The sequence below is a fragment of the Procambarus clarkii genome, chromosome 63 (genome assembly GCF_040958095.1).
Source record: "Procambarus clarkii isolate CNS0578487 chromosome 63, FALCON_Pclarkii_2.0, whole genome shotgun sequence".
NCBI lineage: Eukaryota > Metazoa > Arthropoda > Malacostraca > Decapoda > Cambaridae > Procambarus > Procambarus clarkii.
The window spans coordinates 25,603,327-25,623,497 of record NC_091212.1 but is presented as its reverse complement, the minus strand read 5'-3'; the positions used below and the strand labels follow the sequence as shown (position 1 = coordinate 25,623,497).

The following is a 20,171-nucleotide window of genomic DNA, read 5'->3' as shown; positions in this document are numbered from 1 at the left end:
GATCAAATTTAAGCTTTATTCAAACACATACAAAGCCTTCTAGCTTCCATATTTAATCTAGCAGCTGGAAACTGATAACTTTTGGGGAATCAAAATGATTACGATAACATTTTCTTATACTGTATGTTATTTTCTAATGGAGAAGTTTATTCAATACATAATACTGTACTTAATAGTTGAAAATCGTTTGCAATGACTTGCCTGAAATTCATAATCATACTGTACTGACCATTACAAAATAAATTTTATAAGGTACAGCACTGTGCCATATATTACTGTCATTGCATTAACCCTTAGACCATGCAATACATACATATATGATTTGGCAAAATAATTTAACGTAAGATTTTAAAACTTGCACAAACACCTTCCAATTTTTTTGGCACAATCAACTATGCAAGTGCTCCAACTTTTTCTAAATGATCACAGCATAACTTGAAAAACAGGAGAACCAAAATTAATTTTAAAATTGAATATTGAAAACTTCAGATTTTCAATTCAGAATAAAAAATATGAACTATTACCAATTGTTCATTTATTTGTTATTATTCTCTCAGAATAGCATATGATCTTCATTTTCATCAAATTAGAATATAGGTTTTTCAGTACAGTTTACTGTAAAAAAAATTGTCAATAGGGAAATTTAGAGAATCTATTCAAAGAATATTGAAAATCATCAATAGGGAATCTAAATTTGCCGCATTTGAAATATGCGGCAAATTTAGACCCAAATTTTTTTTAACTCCAAATGTATAAAGTTTATGAAAAATCCATTATAAAGGGATTGTAGAACAGACAGCCGAGCACACAATATGTCAAAATAGTGAGAATCGGTCAAAAACTAGAAATTTAGAAGCCACTCAAAGTTGAAACTCTAGTTTCAGAGATAACTGATGTTGAAGTTATCAACAATGAATAAAGGTAGTTTAAATTCATTAATGTAATTGTATGTTATAATAAACATTGTTTGGCATTCGTACTCAAATATGTGAAATTTGCAGGTCAATATGTGTTGAAATCAAGTCAAGAAAAATAACCCCACAAAAAAACAGTGTTGAATGTAATGAAACACCATTTTCTGGGCGAGTCCCAGAGGCTCCCCGGAGCTATCCAAGCTGAATGGATATGTACAGTATAACTTTCTGGCATTAGTCAAGGTGCATGGAGTTCTTGCCTACCGGGAACCACGAGGCAGAACCTGGCCCCTCTCAAAGAGGCACGAGGAGCAATGGCCTATAGAAACCCCCCTGTGGTTGGGAGCATTCTATGTCTGCCATCGACCAGGACAGGCACCCAGAAAGGTTGGCGCCCCAAAACAAACCCCTATTCTGGTGAAAAGATTGCTACCGAAAGCCGAACGAGTGGACAGAAACTCCCCAAACAAAAATTGCAAACTAGCATGACTTCATCACGTCGTCGTGCTGCCATCTGCGCAACCCCCCCCCCCCTCCCCGGGAAGGGGAAGGGGGAGCCCCAGACCCTCCGCGCCGGCTATCCAACTGGCAGTTCTTAGGCTGGATGTCAAAATACGCAAAAAACACCACCGACCGGGAGGGAGGGATGCCAGGGAGCCTTCGGGACTCGCCCAGAAAATGGCATTTCATTACATTCAACGCTGGTTTTCTGGGGGAGCCCCTACGGCTCCCTGGAGCCACCTCACCAAAGATAAGGAAAAAGAGGGAAGGAACCGGGAGGCATACGCAACGCGCCCAAACCAAAAACAAAAAATCACAGGCCAAACCAAAGGACCCTGCAGCCGACTCCGGGAGACCCTAACCCCTGAACAGCAAGGAAGGAAGGGAACCCAGGCAAAGCAAAACGCGCCCATGGCCCCAGAGGCCACAACGTGTAAAAAACAGCAAAGAGCCGCAACCAAACAACACACGAAGCACCCCCAGCCCGAAGAACCAAGCCGCAACCAAACAACACACGAAGCACCCCCAGCCCGAACAACCAAGCCGCAACCCAAGGGCCCCAAAGGAAAACAGCAGACCCAAACCACACCAAAAAAGAAGGGGACTGCAGCAAAAGAATAACCAACCACCAGGACCAAAGTAGCAAAAAAAAACACCAGAACCGAAAGGGCCACGAAAACCGAGGAGAAGATAAACCACCCCAGGATCAACGACCAGGACAGCACCAGAAGTGCAAAAGCAGGCCGGAGGTGAAAAAACAAACCAAACAGCTAGCGGAACGGAGCAGAAGGAACAGCAAGACTGAACGCAAGCGGGAGTAGACACATCAGCGCCGTCTGAGACGAGGCAACAGCACTCGGCACCAAATGACAGTCCCGGAACAACCCCAAAGGGAAGGATAAGACAACCCTATCAGAGATTGTAGTACACCTATGCAGTGATAGGAAAACTAGAAGGACCTCCATGAGCTACCCACTGCCGCCGAGACTATGCATGCAGGTGGGAGATCAACAATGAAACCACCAGCACCCACACAAGGGATGAGAACCCGAGACAAAACAAAACCCGAGACGCGAAGACTTGAGGGGAAGAACGAACCAGGCGGTACAGGGCTGGACCGACCTGCAAGAGAGGCGGAGCCGCGGGAAAACCCGCAGGATCGGACACCGAGCAAAGACGCACCCCAACCAAGAGCGGCAAAGAACATATCACTCAAGAACTGCCAGTTGGATAGCCGGCACGGAGGGCCTGGGGCCCCCCTTCCCCCTCCTCGGGAGGGGGGGGGGGTGCGCAGACGGCAGCACGGTGACGTGATGACGTCATGCTAGTTTGCTATTTTTGTTTGAGAGAGTTCTGTCTTTCGCTCGAACTGTCTGGAGTTCGTTTGGCTTTCGGTAGCAATCTTTTCACCAGAATAGGGGTTTGTTTTGGGGTGCCTGTCCTGGTCAATGGCAGACACAGAATGCTCTCAACCACAGGGGATTTCTATAGGCCATTGCTTCTCGTGCCTCTCTGAGGGGGGCCAGGTTCTGGCTCGTGGTCCCCGGTAGGCAAGAACTCCATGCACCTTGACTGATGCCAGAGTTATACATATCCATTCAGCCGGGATAGCTCCAGGGAGCCGTAGGAGCTCCCCCCAGAAAACAAAAAATAAAGGGATAATTATAATAATGATTTTTTTCATCATTCCAACTTTTAAAAAGGCATAAAATAAGTCAAGACTCATTTCACCAGAATAGGGGTGAAAAACACATTTTATTTTCATCATTCAACTGTTATCCAATCAAGTGAGTCCAGATGTAAAATAAAGTTGAATAGATTTCTGGCCTTCCCATCTCCAAGTGTAAGTTGCAAGATTTCTACAGTTCTATCGTAAAAGAACGTCCAAACTCTGCTCAAAGTTATAGTACAGCCCTTGTGTGTATATAATTTTTTTTACTCTGAAGCATAGCCAAAGACCAAGCTTTCTTGGTGATTACCTCGTCTGTAAAGCAGGCTGTCTTTAGCAGTAAAAAGGAACCAGCCTTTGAATGTGCCTCCCAACTTAATAATCTCTTTTATAAAGTGTGCTACAGCCATGCACACATTTGTGATGTGCCTTTGGTAGTCAACTATGGCAACTTTCCTTAATTCTCTCCTAAATATATCTATTTACAAGTGAATCCATTACATGTATTTGAGTCAATTGAAAAACTCGCGGCCATACACCCATGAATTGCTATATTAAAAGAAGTTCTGTTTAAATCCATTAAACGGTTAAAAGCAATTTATAACACTGAATGAGATATGAATAATTTGCACACACATCTGTGAAGAGGCATTTCAATTTTGAAGTAATATACAAATATTACTAAAGCGAAGATAACACCACCCCATTTTTATAAAGTGCTATCATTGAGATGAAACTCCTTAGCAGTCTTGAAATTGCAACCACAACAAACACTAATCAACTAACCTTGCCTCGTCTCTCCAACCTACATTTCGTGTAGCGCAATGATTAACACAGTCAATTCACAACCGGTTGAACCCGAATACAATTTCTGGGTAGGTGTGACACTTGGGCACATTTCCTTACACTTGATGCCTCTGTTCACCTAGCAGTAAAAGATAACTTAGAGTTAGTCAACTGTTGTGAGCTGATTCCTAGGGAAGTGAATCATTACCCTAGAGGAACCTCAATAAGCCTAACAGGCTTCCCGTCCCCTGATAATGGGAGACCAAATGTACAGCATTACCTCAGATCCAGTGCAAATAATACAAGAATTGGAATATTGTATGAATATAATTTAATACAGTACTGCAAAGTGCAGCAACTGTCTATGAATTGGTCTTAATTACAATCTGAAATACAGTACAGTACTGTATATGACACTACAGCATTACTGTACAATATATGTTTAGTGTCCAAATATAAAACATTACAATATCTTAAATACAAATACTTTCTAATATAAAAAGGTAAAAATATGCTAAATAAAATTATAATTAATAGTTTAACCAATTACTGAAAAAAATCTTAAGACTATTTTAATAAACTTAGTTACCAGTCATAAAGATATGAGGGTGATCAACAATGGTAAACTTAGCAATACAGTACTGTACTATAATTTATGCAATAAAAAATACTATAGTCTACAGTATCACCTAAAGAAAAAAGAAAAACATACTGTATATGTGAGTTGTATTATAGAGAATGGATCAAGTCATCACAGCATGCATCAGTAAAGGGACAGTGCAAAATCACCGAAGAACTAAGCAGCTGGAATGTTATAATACCCAAAACAGACAAGCCTAGATTACACGTTTCCAATATTTCTGAGAATCAAGTGAAATCATTTCCAGTAATACGCTAATAAACAAATAAATAACTATTATTTACATATATGGCTTTCTGAACTATAATTTAATATACTTAAGACCATTCATACAGGAAACAATATTCATCAGGAGTATCATCATTCATTTACTTTTCAGGAACAAAATTTCATTGTAATGTACAATGTAATGTACAGAGTGACTGAACAGAAAGTGCTTTTGCAAATCTCTAGATGCAGCTGACATGATCTCTGTCAGTTGAGAACACTCTTACAATTATTGAAGAAAAACCAAAACCTGCAAAGCGGTGTTTTGCTTTGGAAACAGGTTACCATTAAACAAAGACCAAAAAATATTTAAGAATATGCCTTTTCCAATTATGTGATATATAAAATTACACGTATTGTACAGTTATATGCAAAAGTATGTTCTATAACTAAGACATAATTATGGCCATAAAATAATTAGTAGCAGCCAAGATCATCAACAGCAGGAAAATAGCTAATGTTGTTGGCACGAGATTTCAGATTCGTGAGAGTTGAGTCCAGCATAAAATCTATCTATTGAAGCAATTGCACTGGAGTTGTTTTTTCTCATTTAACACATGAGAGAATTTGTCCTTTTATATTAGTTCCTGAAAAAATTATACAAGTCTGCAGTTCTTTTCAGATTTTGCAGTACAAGCCAACAGATTTTTTCTATTAAGTTTTAATTTCTAAATACTGTACTGAAATTTTATTCCTAAATACTGAACCATGTATATTGTCACAATTTGCATTAACTCAAAATATCAATGAAGTTTCATAAAAAAATAATTTGATTTAAATATAATATTCAGAAGAAAAAATTCTTGCTGAAAGCCACTTATCAAAATTGTTTAATTTACAACCTAAAATCATAACCACTGCCTATTTATTAACTAATTTAGAGAGCTTTCATTTGTGCCATAAGATCATCAAGGCTTGTGTCATCAGTATCTGTTACTTTGCTTTCAACCTCATTAGCAGCTGGGGCAGGTCTCTCATATGCCAAAGTGATACCTTGTGCCAGAAAAGGCATCTGTATTGATGCTGAACTTACAGCTTCATCTGGTGTTGCATCATCAACCAAACAGATACCTGCAACATAATGTGTATTTCTGTCAAGTCACTTAATATGTACAGTATTAATATCAGCTCCTTTTATTTTATAAATAAGGTAGATTATGAGCATAATGCTTAATGTTGGATAAACATTTAATTTCACACACAAAATCTCTCTATCAACTGGCTATAAAATCCAACCCAATAATAGGATACCCTCTTAGATTCAAATTTACTGAACATTATACTCTAGTATAATTTTCAGGACTCATGTTGCCTAATTGAAAACCAAATTCTCTGAAGCATCTTTTTTTTTGTCTTAGAAATTATTCATCAATTTAAGATAAACTTGAAAATACAGTACTGTATACTCAAATAGGCCTAGCTTAAGTCAAACTGCTTTAGTACAACATGAACATACTTTATAATTTACATTAGAAACTATATTTTCTGTGGGGAGCCCCTACGGCTCCCTGGAGCTTATCGGGCTAATGTATGTTATGTTAGACCGGGACATTAGCTAAGGAGTTCAGACCTACCAGGGACCAGCGCCAGAACCTGGCCCCTTCAGAGAGGTTTCAGGGAGCAATGGCCCTGGAAAACCCCATATGGTTGGGGGTTTTCCTTATCTGCCATCGACCGGGGTTAGGCACCCAGAAAGGTAGGCGTAACAAAACAAACCCCACATGGTAAGAAACTACAACAAAAACCGAACAGAGAGGTAGAAAACTCCCTACAATCCCAAGGAAACAAGCAAACAAGCAAACATCACACTTTACTGCCGCGCCGATCGTCCGCGCAGCCCTCCCCACCCCGGGAGGGGGAGGGGGGAGCCCCGGACCTACCGCGCCGGCTGCCAAGCTCCAGTTCGTTCGCTAATGTCAACCGGGATTGACGCTTCTCTGGCCTCAGTTTCCTAGGCGGTGTTTGCCTTGTGTGGCGTTCACTGCCGTGTGTTGTGGTGTGCGGTGGCCAGGAGTACTTCATCAGTGCCGGGGCTGCATGTGCTTAGTGGCTGACTTCCCTAAGCGCCCTGTGAGTACTGCCCTTGCGTAACAGGGTTATCTTCCCTGGGGCGTTCGGGAACCATTCCCGTAGAGGTTCTTGCTGCTCGGCATTTGCCTCGCCCTTGGGGCCAGCTGGGGCTTGGGGCCCTTGTTTGGCCCTGGGTAGGGATTGGTATTGTGCTGGTTAGGGCGTCAAGGTGTTGCGCAGCCTGCCACCTAAGCGGCGGCCGGTTTCTGTTGCCTCTGGAGACGGTGTACTTTTGCGGGGTTTTTCTTTTGTTTTTCATTTTCTTGCCTGGTGGGGGGTCTGCCTAAGGTGGTTATAGTTCCACTGGTAGTGTTTGGCGGCCCTCTGCTAGGCCCCCGTGCTTGTACACGTCTCAGGGGTTTTCAGTGCTATAATCTACCCTCTTGTTATGTTTGGGTTTCTTAACCGGTTAGCAACACCTTGCCCGGGCTTCCCGTAGTTGTTACCCTACGGGCCCTGGAAACCCCTGTCTGGGCTCGGGGGACCATTGAATGTGTCTTCCGGGTTCCAACCCGTCTTGAACGGGATCGTTGGTTGCTGTTCCCTTGTCTCCTGGTGACAGTCGCCATTTTTACCTCCGTCATGCTGCCTGTTGGGTCACTGACACCTTGACCCGGAGTCTTGCGAGTGATTCTCTGCTTGTTCTCCAGTACTCTCCTGATGTTATTACTGTTCAGAGTACAGGCGGCATCCGTGTTGCAAGCTAGGTTAGGTTGCTGCAACATGCTAGGTTGGTTTCCCACTCGAATGCCCCATGGCCGCCCCGTTTGGTTAGGTGCTGCTTGCCCCTTTCTCTCCATGTTCCCGGCTCCGGACCGTCTGCGGGTTTCGGGGTCGGGGCGGGGTTTAGTTGCGGCAGAGACTCGGGCGGTTTTCGGGGGCTGCCCCGTTCGGGTTGGGGACGGAGGTTTGAGCCTGTGCCTCCTGCCAAGGCTTTTGGGTCTTACCAGCGGCCCTTTCTTGTTGCCTTTCCCATGGGCTCTTGCTTTTCTTTAAGGGCGGAGGGCTTGGAGGACGGCTCTGCCCCGGGGCCTCTGTTGTTGGTTCCCGGGGCTGTGGGGGTTGCCTGCTAGCAGTTCTGGGGCGGTTTTGCCCCTTCAGCGGTTTTTCTGCTGTTGGGCGTCGTTTTTCGCCCTTCCAGTCTGCTAGCTTCCCACATTTGCTGGCGTGTTTTTGTGTATTAAGCGTCAGTCACAGCCCCTGCTGGCGGCCATTTTCGTCTGCCGGTTTCCCGGCGTGGCCACCAGGGCGGCGTTGCGGTTTGTTTACATGCGTCTGGGTGTGCGAGCGAGCGTCTCTGGTGAGTTTTCGAAAACTTTGCAGGGTTTTTGTTCTCCTGTTGTCGTTTCTTTGTTTTTCTGGTGTTTTCTTGCCGTTGCCTGTTCCTCTGGGAACGTTTGGGTGTTGATTTTGGGTCTGAGCCTCTGGGTTTAGGCTCAGTGCCCCTGGCTGGTATGCTTGCTCCCACACCTTGCCCCTCGGTTTTCGGTCTGTTGGGACCGTTTTCCCAGGGCGTTCTGCTGGGGTCTGTGCTTTGCCTTTTAGTGGTGTTCTCCGCCGGCAAATGTGGTGGTTTGGGCTCCCCCTGGTTCGATTCTGGGTTCCTTTGGGTTCCTTGGTTTCGTTCTGGAGGTTTCTTCCTCTTGGGCCCCCTTTTGTGGGTTCAGGGGACTTTGTTTCCTCGTGTGACCCGGTTCTGCCTTTTGGGGTTCCGGGGTCTTCCTGGCTTGCAGACTGAGCTTTTTGGGTCTTGGCACATGTTGTGGGACTTTGTTGCTGGGACTTTGTGGTTGTGGGACTTTGTTGCTGGGACTTTGTGGTTTTGCTGTCGAGGTGGGCCTTTTGATGCAGTTTTGTGCCTTCTTTGCCTGGCCGACGTAGTGCTCTTTGCCACTAGTCGGCGGCTTGTGCTTTTACAATATATGTCCTCACCTAGTTGTGCTTGTGGGGGTTGAGCTCTGGCTCCTTGGTCCTGCCTCTCAACCGTCCGTCAACAGGTGTATCGGTTCCTGTGCCTCTTGGGCTCTGTCATGTCTACATGTGACATTGTATGGGGGTCAGCCTCGTTACTTGTGTGAGGAGTCGCCACATTACTTAGTGCTTTCCCGTTCCCATTCTGACACTCAAAAAAAAAAAAAAAAAAAAAAAAAAAAAACTTTAATTCTATCTGTGGCTCTTTTGGGTACTCAGTTTCCACCTGTGTCCCCTAGTGCATGTGCCCCTTGTGTTACATAGCCTGTCCTTCTCAACCCTGTCGATTCCCTTGGGTATCTTGTATGTGGTGATCAGGTCTCCCCAAACTTCCTCTTCCAGCGAAGTGTGGTTTCATTCCCGTAGTCTCTCCTCATGACTTCGGTAGTGTACTTTTTCTTTCTGAAGGGGTTCTGTTCCCTTCTCTGTTGACTGGGCGCTGGGGGAGCAGCTTGCTCTCTTGCCTCTTGCTTGGTCCCGCTGTTGGTGGGCGCTTTGGGTTGTCTTCCGGCCTCTGCTGGCGTCGGTGGACGGCTTCTCCCCCTTGGGGGGGGGGTTCAGAGCTGGCGGGGTGGGCTTCTTCCCTGCGCTTCGTCATTTCCTCTTCGTGGGTGCGTGGGGCGTGGTCGATCCGCCCCATCCTTCTGGGCTTCCCGTTTGCTCTTTGCAGTCATGAGCTTTTCCCGTCTGCAGTTCTTCTGGACTACTTCCGTCTGCGCCCTGGATCCTCTGCCCTGCTCGGAGGACTGTTGTCTCCTGTTCGGATTCTGTTAGGGCCGGGTGCATGGATGGTGGACCTGGACCTCCAGGTCACATCTTGGCACGTTCCTCTCCAGTTTTTCTGGGGCTAGCACGGTTGGTAATTACCTATGTGTACTTACCTAAGTGTAGTTACAGGATGAGAGCTACTCTCGTGGTGTCCCGTCTTCCCAGCACTCTTTGTCATATAATGCTTTGATTATAATTGTCATATTGTCATATAATGATTGTCATATGTCATAATGTCTTAATATGATTGTCATACAATGCTTTGGTGGTGGGGCTTCAGGTTTGCTGTTTTTATTGCATTCCCTATTTTGTGAAGGGCACTTTGTATACTCTTTGCATCTTTACCGGATCTTAGTGCCCTGTCTGCGTCTGAGATTCGGTGTCTGGCCTACCTCGACGACTGGCTGGAGTGGGCTCCCAGTCAGTCCGCTTGTCTGCTCGCCAGGGGATGGTTCTTTCCAGATCGCTGGGTTTGGTTTCCTGGTGATCTGGAGGTTTTACCTTCTGTTTCCGTCCCGGGTTCGGACCTGGGCCTTGTTTCAGGCTCTTGGGCCCCTCATTGTCTTCCCTCCAGAAGTGTTACTGTGGCTGTGGTCCCGCCTTTGGCTGTTCAGGAGGGGGTCCCGGGTTGCTCAGCGGTTGCTTGGGCGGTTGTGCGGGAGTTTGCACTTCGGCGTGCTTGTCTGCCCGCGGAGTCGGGTTTGGCTCCGGCGTCGGTTGGTTCCTACGGAGACTCCACTTCCGCCTCTTGCATTCCTTGGGTTCCTCTGGGGTTCTGGTGTTGGTGCTGCGTCACCAGCTTCCTCTTTGGGGTTTTCGGGATTCCGTGCCTAGGCAGCTCCCCGAGCCTTCGCCCGATGTGTTCACGGACGGGTCGTCTCTCGGCTGGGGCTTTGTGACCAGTGCTCACCAGGTCGGCCGAGGTTGATGGAGTCTGTCTGTCCGTCGGGCTCACAGCCCGGTTCGGGTGTTCATGGCTGTCTGGTTTGCGCTTCGGAGGGTTTGGGTCACTAGGTACTCTACCATTCAGCTCTGTTTGGACTGTTCTCTGGTGGTTCTTGCCGGAACCACAGGGGGTTTGGTTAACCGTGTGGTTCGTGTCCGGGGTGTGTCCTGCGTCCTGGTGGACAGCTGTCTCGGTTCATTCCTCTTCGTGGGTTGGCCAGTCGTCGCCGATTCGTTTTGTTGGCTCTGTTGGGCTTATGGACTCCTGGCCATGGACGTCTTCGGGTCGGCGTGGTCTAGCCGTCGCCCGTTTTGTGGCGCCCTTCCCACCTGCGAGGACTTCACGGTGGAGGCTTTCGGCAGGCCTGGTCGAGGTGGGGGGTACCTGTACCTCTTCTCCCGGTCCAGCTGTTGCTTCGGGTTCTGGCTCGGTTGCAGCCCATTCCCACGAGAACAGTCCTTATGGTTCCACGGTGGCCGGCCCGGCCTTCTTTTCAGACGCTGCTTGATAGGTGTCCGTACCCGGGGCGTTTTTCCTGAGGCTTCGCCTCTTTCAGCAGGCCAAATCGGTCCTGTCCGTGACTGGTTCGGCCTTCTCTTTGGCTCTTCGCGTCTGGTATTTTGACGCAGGTATCGCCATCTTATGGTGTTCAGGTGGCTTTGTTGACGGTGTCCCACCTGCGAGCTTCGTCTTGGAGACTGTATGACGTTTATTACGTTTTCTCGCGTTTTGTTTCCCCTCCGGCCTGCTCATGAGTCGCCTGAGCCATCCTGGTCCTTGTTCAGGGTGCCTTCTTCTCTTCCCCTCAGTTTGTGGTAGCCCCTTCAGTTTCAGTTTCCTCCTCTTTGGTACTGGTGGTAGCTTTATTGATGTGCAGCCTTTCTCTGTCCTGGCGACGGTCGAGACGGCTGCTTTCCGGAGGGGTTCTTGGGGTATTGGTACTTGTTTGGTTTGGCCGGGGGGTGCGTCCTGTGTTGTCCAGTTGTGCTTTTTGCTGTTGCCGGCGTACCATGCCTGGGGATGCGCTGTGGTTGATCCGGTTCCTTCGTTCCCTGTTTTCAGGGCTCGGGTCTCCCGGGTCGTCCGCAGTGTTTTCCTTCTTCCTGCGGTCTGTCTTTGCGCCCGTGCTGTTCAGACGTTTGCAGCAATTGCTGCTGTGTTGGTGACGTCTCGGGCTCATTTCGGGCGCAGGGAATTGTGGGTCGCACAGGTTTTTGGCCGCCCATCCATATGTGCGTCTGTTCTTGGGCGTTCTTGTTGCCTTGGGTCGCAGGTTTGCGACCGGTTGTCTTGGCTTTGCGTTGCAGAGTTTGTGGCGGCCGCCTCCCGGGTTAGCCCTTTCTTTTCCTTCTCTTTGGGTATGAAGCTCCAGGGAGCCGTAGGGGCTCCCCACAGAAAACCAGCGTTGAATGTAATGAAACGCCATTTTCTGGGTGAGCCCCGGAGGCTCCCTGGAAACCCTCCCTCCCACCGGTCGGAGTTTTTTTCGCGTTGGTTGAAGCTTAGCTTCCGAACTGGAGCTTGGCAGCCGGCGCGGTAGGTCCGGGGCTCCCCCCTCCCCCTCCCGGGGTGGGGAGGGCTGCGCGGACGATCGGCGCGGCAGTAAAGTGTGATGTTTGCTTGTTTGCTTGTTTCCTTGGGATTGTAGGGAGTTTTCTACCTCTCTGTTCGGTTTTTGTTGTAGTTTCTTACCATGTGGGGTTTGTTTTGTTACGCCTACCTTTCTGGGTGCCTAACCCCGGTCGATGGCAGATAAGGAAAACCCCCAACCATATGGGGTTTTCCAGGGCCATTGCTCCCTGAAACCTCTCTGAAGGGGCCAGGTTCTGGCGCTGGTCCCTGGTAGGTCTGAACTCCTTAGCTAATGTCCCGGTCTAACATAACATACATTAGCCCGATAAGCTCCAGGGAGCCTCCGGGGCTCACCCAGAAAATGGCGTTTCATTACATTCAACGCTGGTTTTTTATTCCAACCATGATCCTGAACAAATGTGTTGCAGGCTCTCGCAAGGATTCAAACTGGCCAAACTGGTATTCAATTTGTGGGGAATAATTCAGAAAAACACCTGTTTATCCTAGTTTGAAGGATGGTTTTGGTTTTATAGCCTAATGGTTATTAATTAGGGGTTAAGTTAGCTTTTCATGAATGCATGAGCAAAAATGATTGACTCATATTCTTCTCATATGTATGTATGTATAGGGCCTGTAGCACAGTGATCAATGTTCTCGACTCCCAATCAAGGTACCGAAGTTCAATCCCCAGGCAGGACAGATATGGTTAGGGACATTCCCTCTCACCTGATACCTCTGTTTACCAAGCAGAAAAATAAGTACAGTACCTAGATAAACCAAAGTACAGGCGCCCTGTTTCCAACAAGAATTACACAATATTTATTAATTTAGAAAATAATAATAATATATATTTACCATTTTAAACATCTACTTACCCCACTCATTATCTTCATGGATCACTTCTTCCTCTTTCACTTCCTGCTTCTCTAATTTAGGCTCAGAAGCTTTCTTTGCGGCAAATTCTGCTTGCTTTTTCCGACACCATGTGTCTTCACATTGTGGGTTTGGCTTGACTGTCATAGCAGGGAAGAAGTCCACCAGTGCATTGTAACCCAGGTAATAAGAGACTTCTCCAAAATTAAGAAGGAACCTGAACCATAAGATTTCTAAATTAGTAAAAAGCTTACTTTCAAGGTTGTATGATTATGACAGCCCATCCTCTTGTTTTGGTAGAACTTACAGTAAGGATGAGAACCATAGAAAATATACACATGAACAATGAAATTAGAAAGTAGAAATCGGCACTACTGTACTGACTTGGACAAACCAGAAAACTATTTTCTACTTATGTTAGAAAGACAAACTAAACTAACCTAACCTTCCTAGGCCTAATACACACTATCTGGGGCCTAATATAGTACATATGTGTGCTATACTTGGCCTAGGAATATTTAAGTTTGATTTTATCTAAATTTTTTCCGATCCCATAAAGTGAAAAGTACAAATTTCCACTATCTAATTGCTCAGAATGTCAATCTTTGTATTATGGTGAACATACTGTAGCTACAAAAACTACTATCTAAACAGGAGAATGGGTTGGATTATGAAGATAACTTGGCTCTGCTTACCCTCGTGCCCGTCTGGAGCATGCCTCTGCTTACCCTTGTGCCTATCTGGCACATGTCTCAACTTACCCTCATGCCCGTTTGTGCATGCCACTGCTTACCTTCATGCCCATCTGGCACATGCCTCTGCTTACCCTCATGCCCATCTGGGGCATGCCTCTGCTTATCCTCGTGCCCATCTGGCACATGCCTCTGCTTACCCTCATGCCCATCTGGGGCATGCCTCTGTTTACCCTTGTGCCCATCTGGCACATGCCAATGCTTAACCCTTGCCTTTGCTTACCTCCATTATATTTTCCATATTCAAATAAACTACAGGTACTTATCCCTCGTCACCAGCAGTTGCACTGTCCTGGAATTGTCTTATTTCTAAAGGCAAGATTTCTTGCTCTTTGTTGTCACTAAGTAGCAATTCAAAAATTTCATACCTACATTACCAAAGTATGTACCATGCAGTTGGTTAACACCAAAATGCAACCCCACTACAAAAGGAAATGTCCCTTACTTCTTATTATTTACCTATTTATGTCTACAGCTTTTTGGGTTTCTCCTTGCTATCTGTATCCTGTATGTTTAAATTTCTTTACATATCTATTTCTTTGTTGTTTTTACTCTGGAAGCAATGAATGGAGATGGCTTCCACACCATCTTTCAGTGCATTCCACTTGGTTAACACACTCACTGAGTACAGGTAATTTCATACTTCCCCACAATTCATTTTTATTGAAAACTTCCAACCACATCCTCTATTATTTGAATTTGTCTCAATAGGAAAGAATGTTCCTGTTCACCTAGTCTATTTTCAATATTTTTTATGTTGTGATCATATCCCCTCGGGTCCTTCTCTCGTCTAGTGTTTAGATTGAGTCGATTGATTGTTTTTAATTCTTATGTTATAAATGTGAAAGGCAGTGTACATGTTCTATGATGGCAAAAATGCCACAGCTTGGGAAATCATCAAGGACCATTAATAGTTTAAGGTTGTACAGTATCTTCCTCTGTGATCTCTGCACACTTCTAGTAAATGGATTGCAATCCAAACTATTGGGATTATTCTTTGAAATCAGTGCATATGTGTTAGGAAATTTTGAAGCAGCCATATTTGGTCTTTATAAACATATAAATCAGGTCAACTACCCTCCCTCAAATGAATTATAAAATTACCATTTTTCAAAGAGGTGGCTACATGATAAATAACAATATACATACAGCAGATGGTCCTTGTGCCACCATGCAAAATTTTTTAAAATTTCAAGCCTATAAATGTTCTTCACCAAAATTAGAAACCTAACCAGCAAACATGAAAATGAAGAATTGATGATGCTTCGGTCTGTCCTGGACCATTGATAATGGTCCAGGACAATTGGATAATGGTCTGGACCATTAATAATGGTCCAGGTCCATTGATAATGGTCCAGGTCCATTGATAATGGTCCAGGTCCATTGATAATGGTCCAAGATGGACTAAAACATCATCAAATTTTTAATTTTCATATTTGAGGGTTAGGTGTCTATAATCTTCAGCCATATTTTTGTGACAATCTTCACCAAAATTAATAACATATTTTAAAAAGAGCAGAACTCACCATTTTAATTACATTCTCATCTCAACCTTCTAAATAAATAATAAGTTAGAAGAGAATGGCAGAATTCAAAGCTTCCATATAGTTCAAGTGCTTGAGCTAAAAATACTGTAAAGTTGAAGGCCAATGAAAATTGAACAATCTGATAATGTAATAAAATAGCAAGGAGAATGAAACTCACTTAAGAACATTCTGCACTAACAAGCCTGCAACAATCCCCATGGTTGTAGGCAAGGAAGCTGCACACACCCCTTCTCGCTTCAGAGTGCGTTCATCAATTTGGCTGGCAACAACCAGAGGAGGTGCACACTGGAAAACAAAACAAAAAAAAATTAATCATCACTAGCCCATTTACCAAATGAGAACAATGAAAATAGTGTGTAAAAGAAAGTCACTTTATTCATATTCCACATCTTGCACACTATGTACTGTAAAATAATTCTTTGTGTCAGGGGACAGGCAGCCATATTATACACACAGTACATGTTAGGCTTATTTCAAGGTCCCTCCCCAGGGTCGAATTACTGTCCCTCCCCCTGGATGCAACCCCACAGCAAGCTGACTAACTCCTGGATACTTATTTACTGCTGTGTGCATAGGGGCATTAGGTGATAGGAAGCGCACTCAACCATTTCTGTCCCACTCTGGATTCAAACCAGAATTCTCGATTGTGAGCCGAGAACAAACCCAACTGTACTATCGGGTTTCGGCTCCAGGTCTCACACAAGCACTCCATCTCTGGCCACATTCAGCCCTACGTCCTGCCTGATTCCACTAGCAGCTCTGACTCTACCTACAACACGTAACATGCATCCTCATCTCAATCTATAATGAAACGTCATACCATTTCTATCATCTGGGTTCTGTAACCAAGACTATTAAATAAACATAAAAAGCTACATATACTGTTTGAATGTTTACACCTTATTTCATTTGTCACCAGACATTTTGCTCTAACTTAAATATTTAATTTTCAAGTGAATAAAATGAGGTGCAGACAATATACAATCTGTCTTCTCGAATCATTTGATTTATACATTAAAATGCACATTGCATTTTGATGTATAAATCCTCAACATTAAAATATGTTGTACAGGTACTATAAATTATAACAACTTGCAAAATTGATGAGCTGTCATGTTTTCTATTTGTGGTCATTGGTTAGGTCCAGAAATTTAGTACATCAGTTTTGTGACATGACAACTCGAGAGGACGAGCTGTAATATATCCAACAGAAACCTTCAGGAAGAAACAAACTTGGCAAAACCATAATGCACCCTTGCTGGATATACTGTACCTAATTAAAAAATATAAGTTTTCTCAGTCCACATAAATACTTACATCAAAGCATGCAGTCTCTCCTGGAATGAGGAACTGTATGTGTCCAGAAACAGCATTCTCAGCAACCCCAGACTCAAACCAGGTCTGGCCTAGCTCATTGCAGGCACGGTTAACAGCCATCCTAGCCTCATAGTTGTCAACACAACTTAAAACAAGATCTACTGGACCCCCTGTTATGCCACCAGTCCTGCATGGATAGAAAACTAATGAACATCAAATGATTCTCTATTAAAAAAAGAGAAGAAAACAAACTGTACTTTATTTAATTACTGTAATTACTGTGTGGCCATTTACTATACAAATTTGAAGATATGTATATCCCACAAAATAATGAAATATATATTGCATTAAAATGCAAACATTTAAAATCTAATCTAATGACACTACAGTATATTTGATACTTTTGTTTAAAATCTTGACAATGAATTTGACTAATACTGATGTACTTACAATACTTTTAAAAATCAAAATAATACAGTATAAGGTAGGGTATGAAGAAGTTACAGTTCAATACTCGAGGCTGTCTGATTTGGAAATGAATAAGACAAGTGGGCAAAGAAAAGCAAATATAACAAAAATAACCAGTCTTCGAACAAAATTACAGATATTTTTCTTATAGCAGTGCTACTAGAAATGACTAAGGTAAACAAATTTACAAACTCGAATCAATTTTCATAAATATGAAAGTAATTGTGAAGCAAACTGAAGAATATTTCATAAATATCGATACAAGAGACTTTCAAAATTGCAAAATCATATTAATGTATCATGAAAATTATTCATCATATACTACATACACTAGAGAGTAGTACTGTAGAATCATCTTATATTTTAACTTACTTTATTCTATCCATGAAGTGATCAAAATTGTCAACAGTAGTAATATTATAATTGTGAGATTCAAAAGTAACATCAGGATTGATAAAGTGAAGAGTGTTGGCTGCTGCTTCCACTTTGCTCAACCCAGCTTGATGTGGCTGGAAAAAGAGGCGATTCATGTTCGCCAATTCCACTTTATCGTAGTCAAACAGCAAAAGCTGAAAGAAAATCATCCGCATGTAAATAGATTATCATTAAAATAAGCTAAAATTAATCATTTTTATTATTAGTTGAAATGCAGAAAAATTCATTTGAAAAGTATTTTCAAAATTGTATCCAAGGTCCCCACCTTTCCAATACCACACCTAGTGAGCATTTCGGCTGTCACACTGCCAACACCCCCCACGCCCACCACAGCCACGGTGTGACTTCTAATCTTCTCGTAGTCCTCTACAATGCCCATACGCTTTAAAGCCATTAACCGACTGAAAATGTTAATACCATACATTTAAGATCATAAAAAATAACAAATGCAGTTATCAGAAATACTGTATGACTGCATATGATAGGTTCCTTACATAATTGCATGATTGACAAGTGTACATGAAAAACATTTTATGGTCATAAACCTAAACAGGCATGTTGTACATTGATTACAGTAATGCATAAATAATTCCACAGTAGGAATACTTGAAGTTTTATGCCATGCTATAGGTGAATAATTTGTTTTGCTGGAAATGGACGAATGGTGCTAAGAAATGTTCCCCTACACAAATTTAGTTATTTCATGCTTATCTTTTTTTATGATGTAGTATAGTATGCTATGTATTGAGGACAATAAACCTATTAGGCATACTGAGCTCACTCAATTAGTGTACCAAATTCACCTTTATAAAAAAGAAGCGCCCTAAGGCCCTATATTGATCATATTCACATTACTATACAGTACATTGGTTTCACAATTCAAACATTTCTGAAATTAGTCTTAAGAAAGTGATATGCATTTTGCAGTAACAGTTGGCTTTCCAAAACTGCAACAGCATGACACAGTGGATTATGTGCAAGCTACCTGGTCCCCCAGGTTATGACCAGCTCTGAATGAGTGACCATGTGGATAGCATTACCCTTAGTTAGGGATACCTTAATTACCTTAGGGTTGTTGTCCTAACAATTGTATACCATTCCACACAAACATAACATTTCTTCTCCAAAATAGATGTGTTGCATCCTGCAAGATGCCACTTCTGCTCTCAGCCCTGAGGTGTATAGAGTGAGCATGCACTCTCACCTTAGCTTTCAGAAAGTAATAAGTACCATTAAGCCAGTGATTGGTCTGGGCTCAGAAGATATCAGCTAACCAATTAATGATCTGTATGCTGCTAACTACACTGCAGTGATCTTGGATGCACCTATATAGGAAATTCTTTGCCTATTTCATTCATTCATTGACATATCAACAAGTGACATCTTTTCTCATACAATGGCACTCGACTCTGCCAAATACAGCACCTCTCGTGGAATCCAGGTGGTGTGCCTCTTTCACCATATTTGTGCTATATTGCAGATAATTTTAGGACGTATATTGAATCTTCGTGTTAATACTGTAAGCTAAGAAGGTTAACACCACTTAAACATCTGAATAATAATAAATAATTAAAGATGTTGCAAGACTGACTAATGAGTATAGCATCAGTATTTCCAGTTTCTAGCACATATTAATGGTTTTACCACTGCAGTGCTTCTCATTGTCTGGCATTTAGTGTTGTCTGAAAAATAAAATTAAATCATTCTCAAATTTGTCTTTAAAGAAGCTACATCTGTGATCAGCTGTCACCTGTATGGATTAGTGTCCACCACCTCGCCAGACATCTGGGCGATCTTTTCCCGCGGAGCCGCAACTCCATGTCTTGCTTGCTTCAGTTCCTCCTCTAATTCCTTTATTCTCAGCTGAAGTTGTTGGACGGACATGGTGCTCGGCAGCTCAGATCAGGATGCAGCGTGACAGGAACCCCAGATGACAGGTAGTGTTAATGATGCTCGACCACTCTTGCCAGCACATCCCCAATATTTCCTCAGCGTTGGAGGGAGGCTCTATAATGACGTCATCAAATCCAAGCATTCACCTATAAGTATAATTAGATTTAGATTTTTAAGGGGATTTAGATTTAGATTTAGATCAGAGGGGATTTTTAGGTCCCCTCTGATACTGTTTCTATGTTCTTCTATCCTTCTACGCCCTTCCTGTCGTGTTTTATTAAGTATTTGAAGGTTACAAAATGTACATTAGTTAATATAATAAGGCTTTAAAGGTTATGGATCTCTTGGATCTTTGCTTCCGAACAGGAACCGAGGACGCAGCAGACGTTTCCCATCTTGATCGCCACACTGAGGCGCTGAAAAAAATGGCAGCCCTTAAGTCTCTGGAAGAGGTATGAACTGTACATTTGGGAAGAGGTATTAATTGTAATTAGTGAGTGAAATGGATTTAACAAACTCATCTCATTAAGCTAAGGAGAGTTTGGAACGAGTATATTACTCGCTACATACCTATTAATTAATATTCTTCAAATTTTGCTACAAATTACCTTATTAAAATTATCTTTTAGATTAAGGACCTGCCCGAAATGCTATATGTGTTAGTGGATTTGCAAGAATGTAAAAACATCAATGATATGTACTCTCATAAACCCAATGTACCTTCTTGTATATATAAATAAATAAATAAAATAGAAATATTTGTTTCAGGTAATGACGTCACC

The 20,171-nt window shown here is 43.3% G+C and overlaps 1 protein-coding gene across 1 annotated transcript; it reads right to left on the bottom strand.

Annotated features, from left to right (window-relative positions):
* Window positions 1-2: 2 nt before the first annotated feature.
* Uba5 (Ubiquitin-like activating enzyme 5) lies at window positions 3-19,479 on the bottom strand. Its single transcript, XM_045760560.2, has 7 exons — window positions 19,247-19,479; window positions 17,762-17,897; window positions 17,434-17,630; window positions 16,594-16,780; window positions 15,434-15,561; window positions 12,980-13,194; window positions 3-5,848 (listed from the first exon to the last, which is right to left on the bottom strand). Exons 1-7 carry the CDS (start codon window positions 19,378-19,380, stop codon window positions 5,655-5,657), a joined length of 1,191 nt encoding a protein of 396 aa, XP_045616516.2. The 5' UTR covers window positions 19,381-19,479; the 3' UTR covers window positions 3-5,654.
* Window positions 19,480-20,171: the final 692 nt, after the last annotated feature.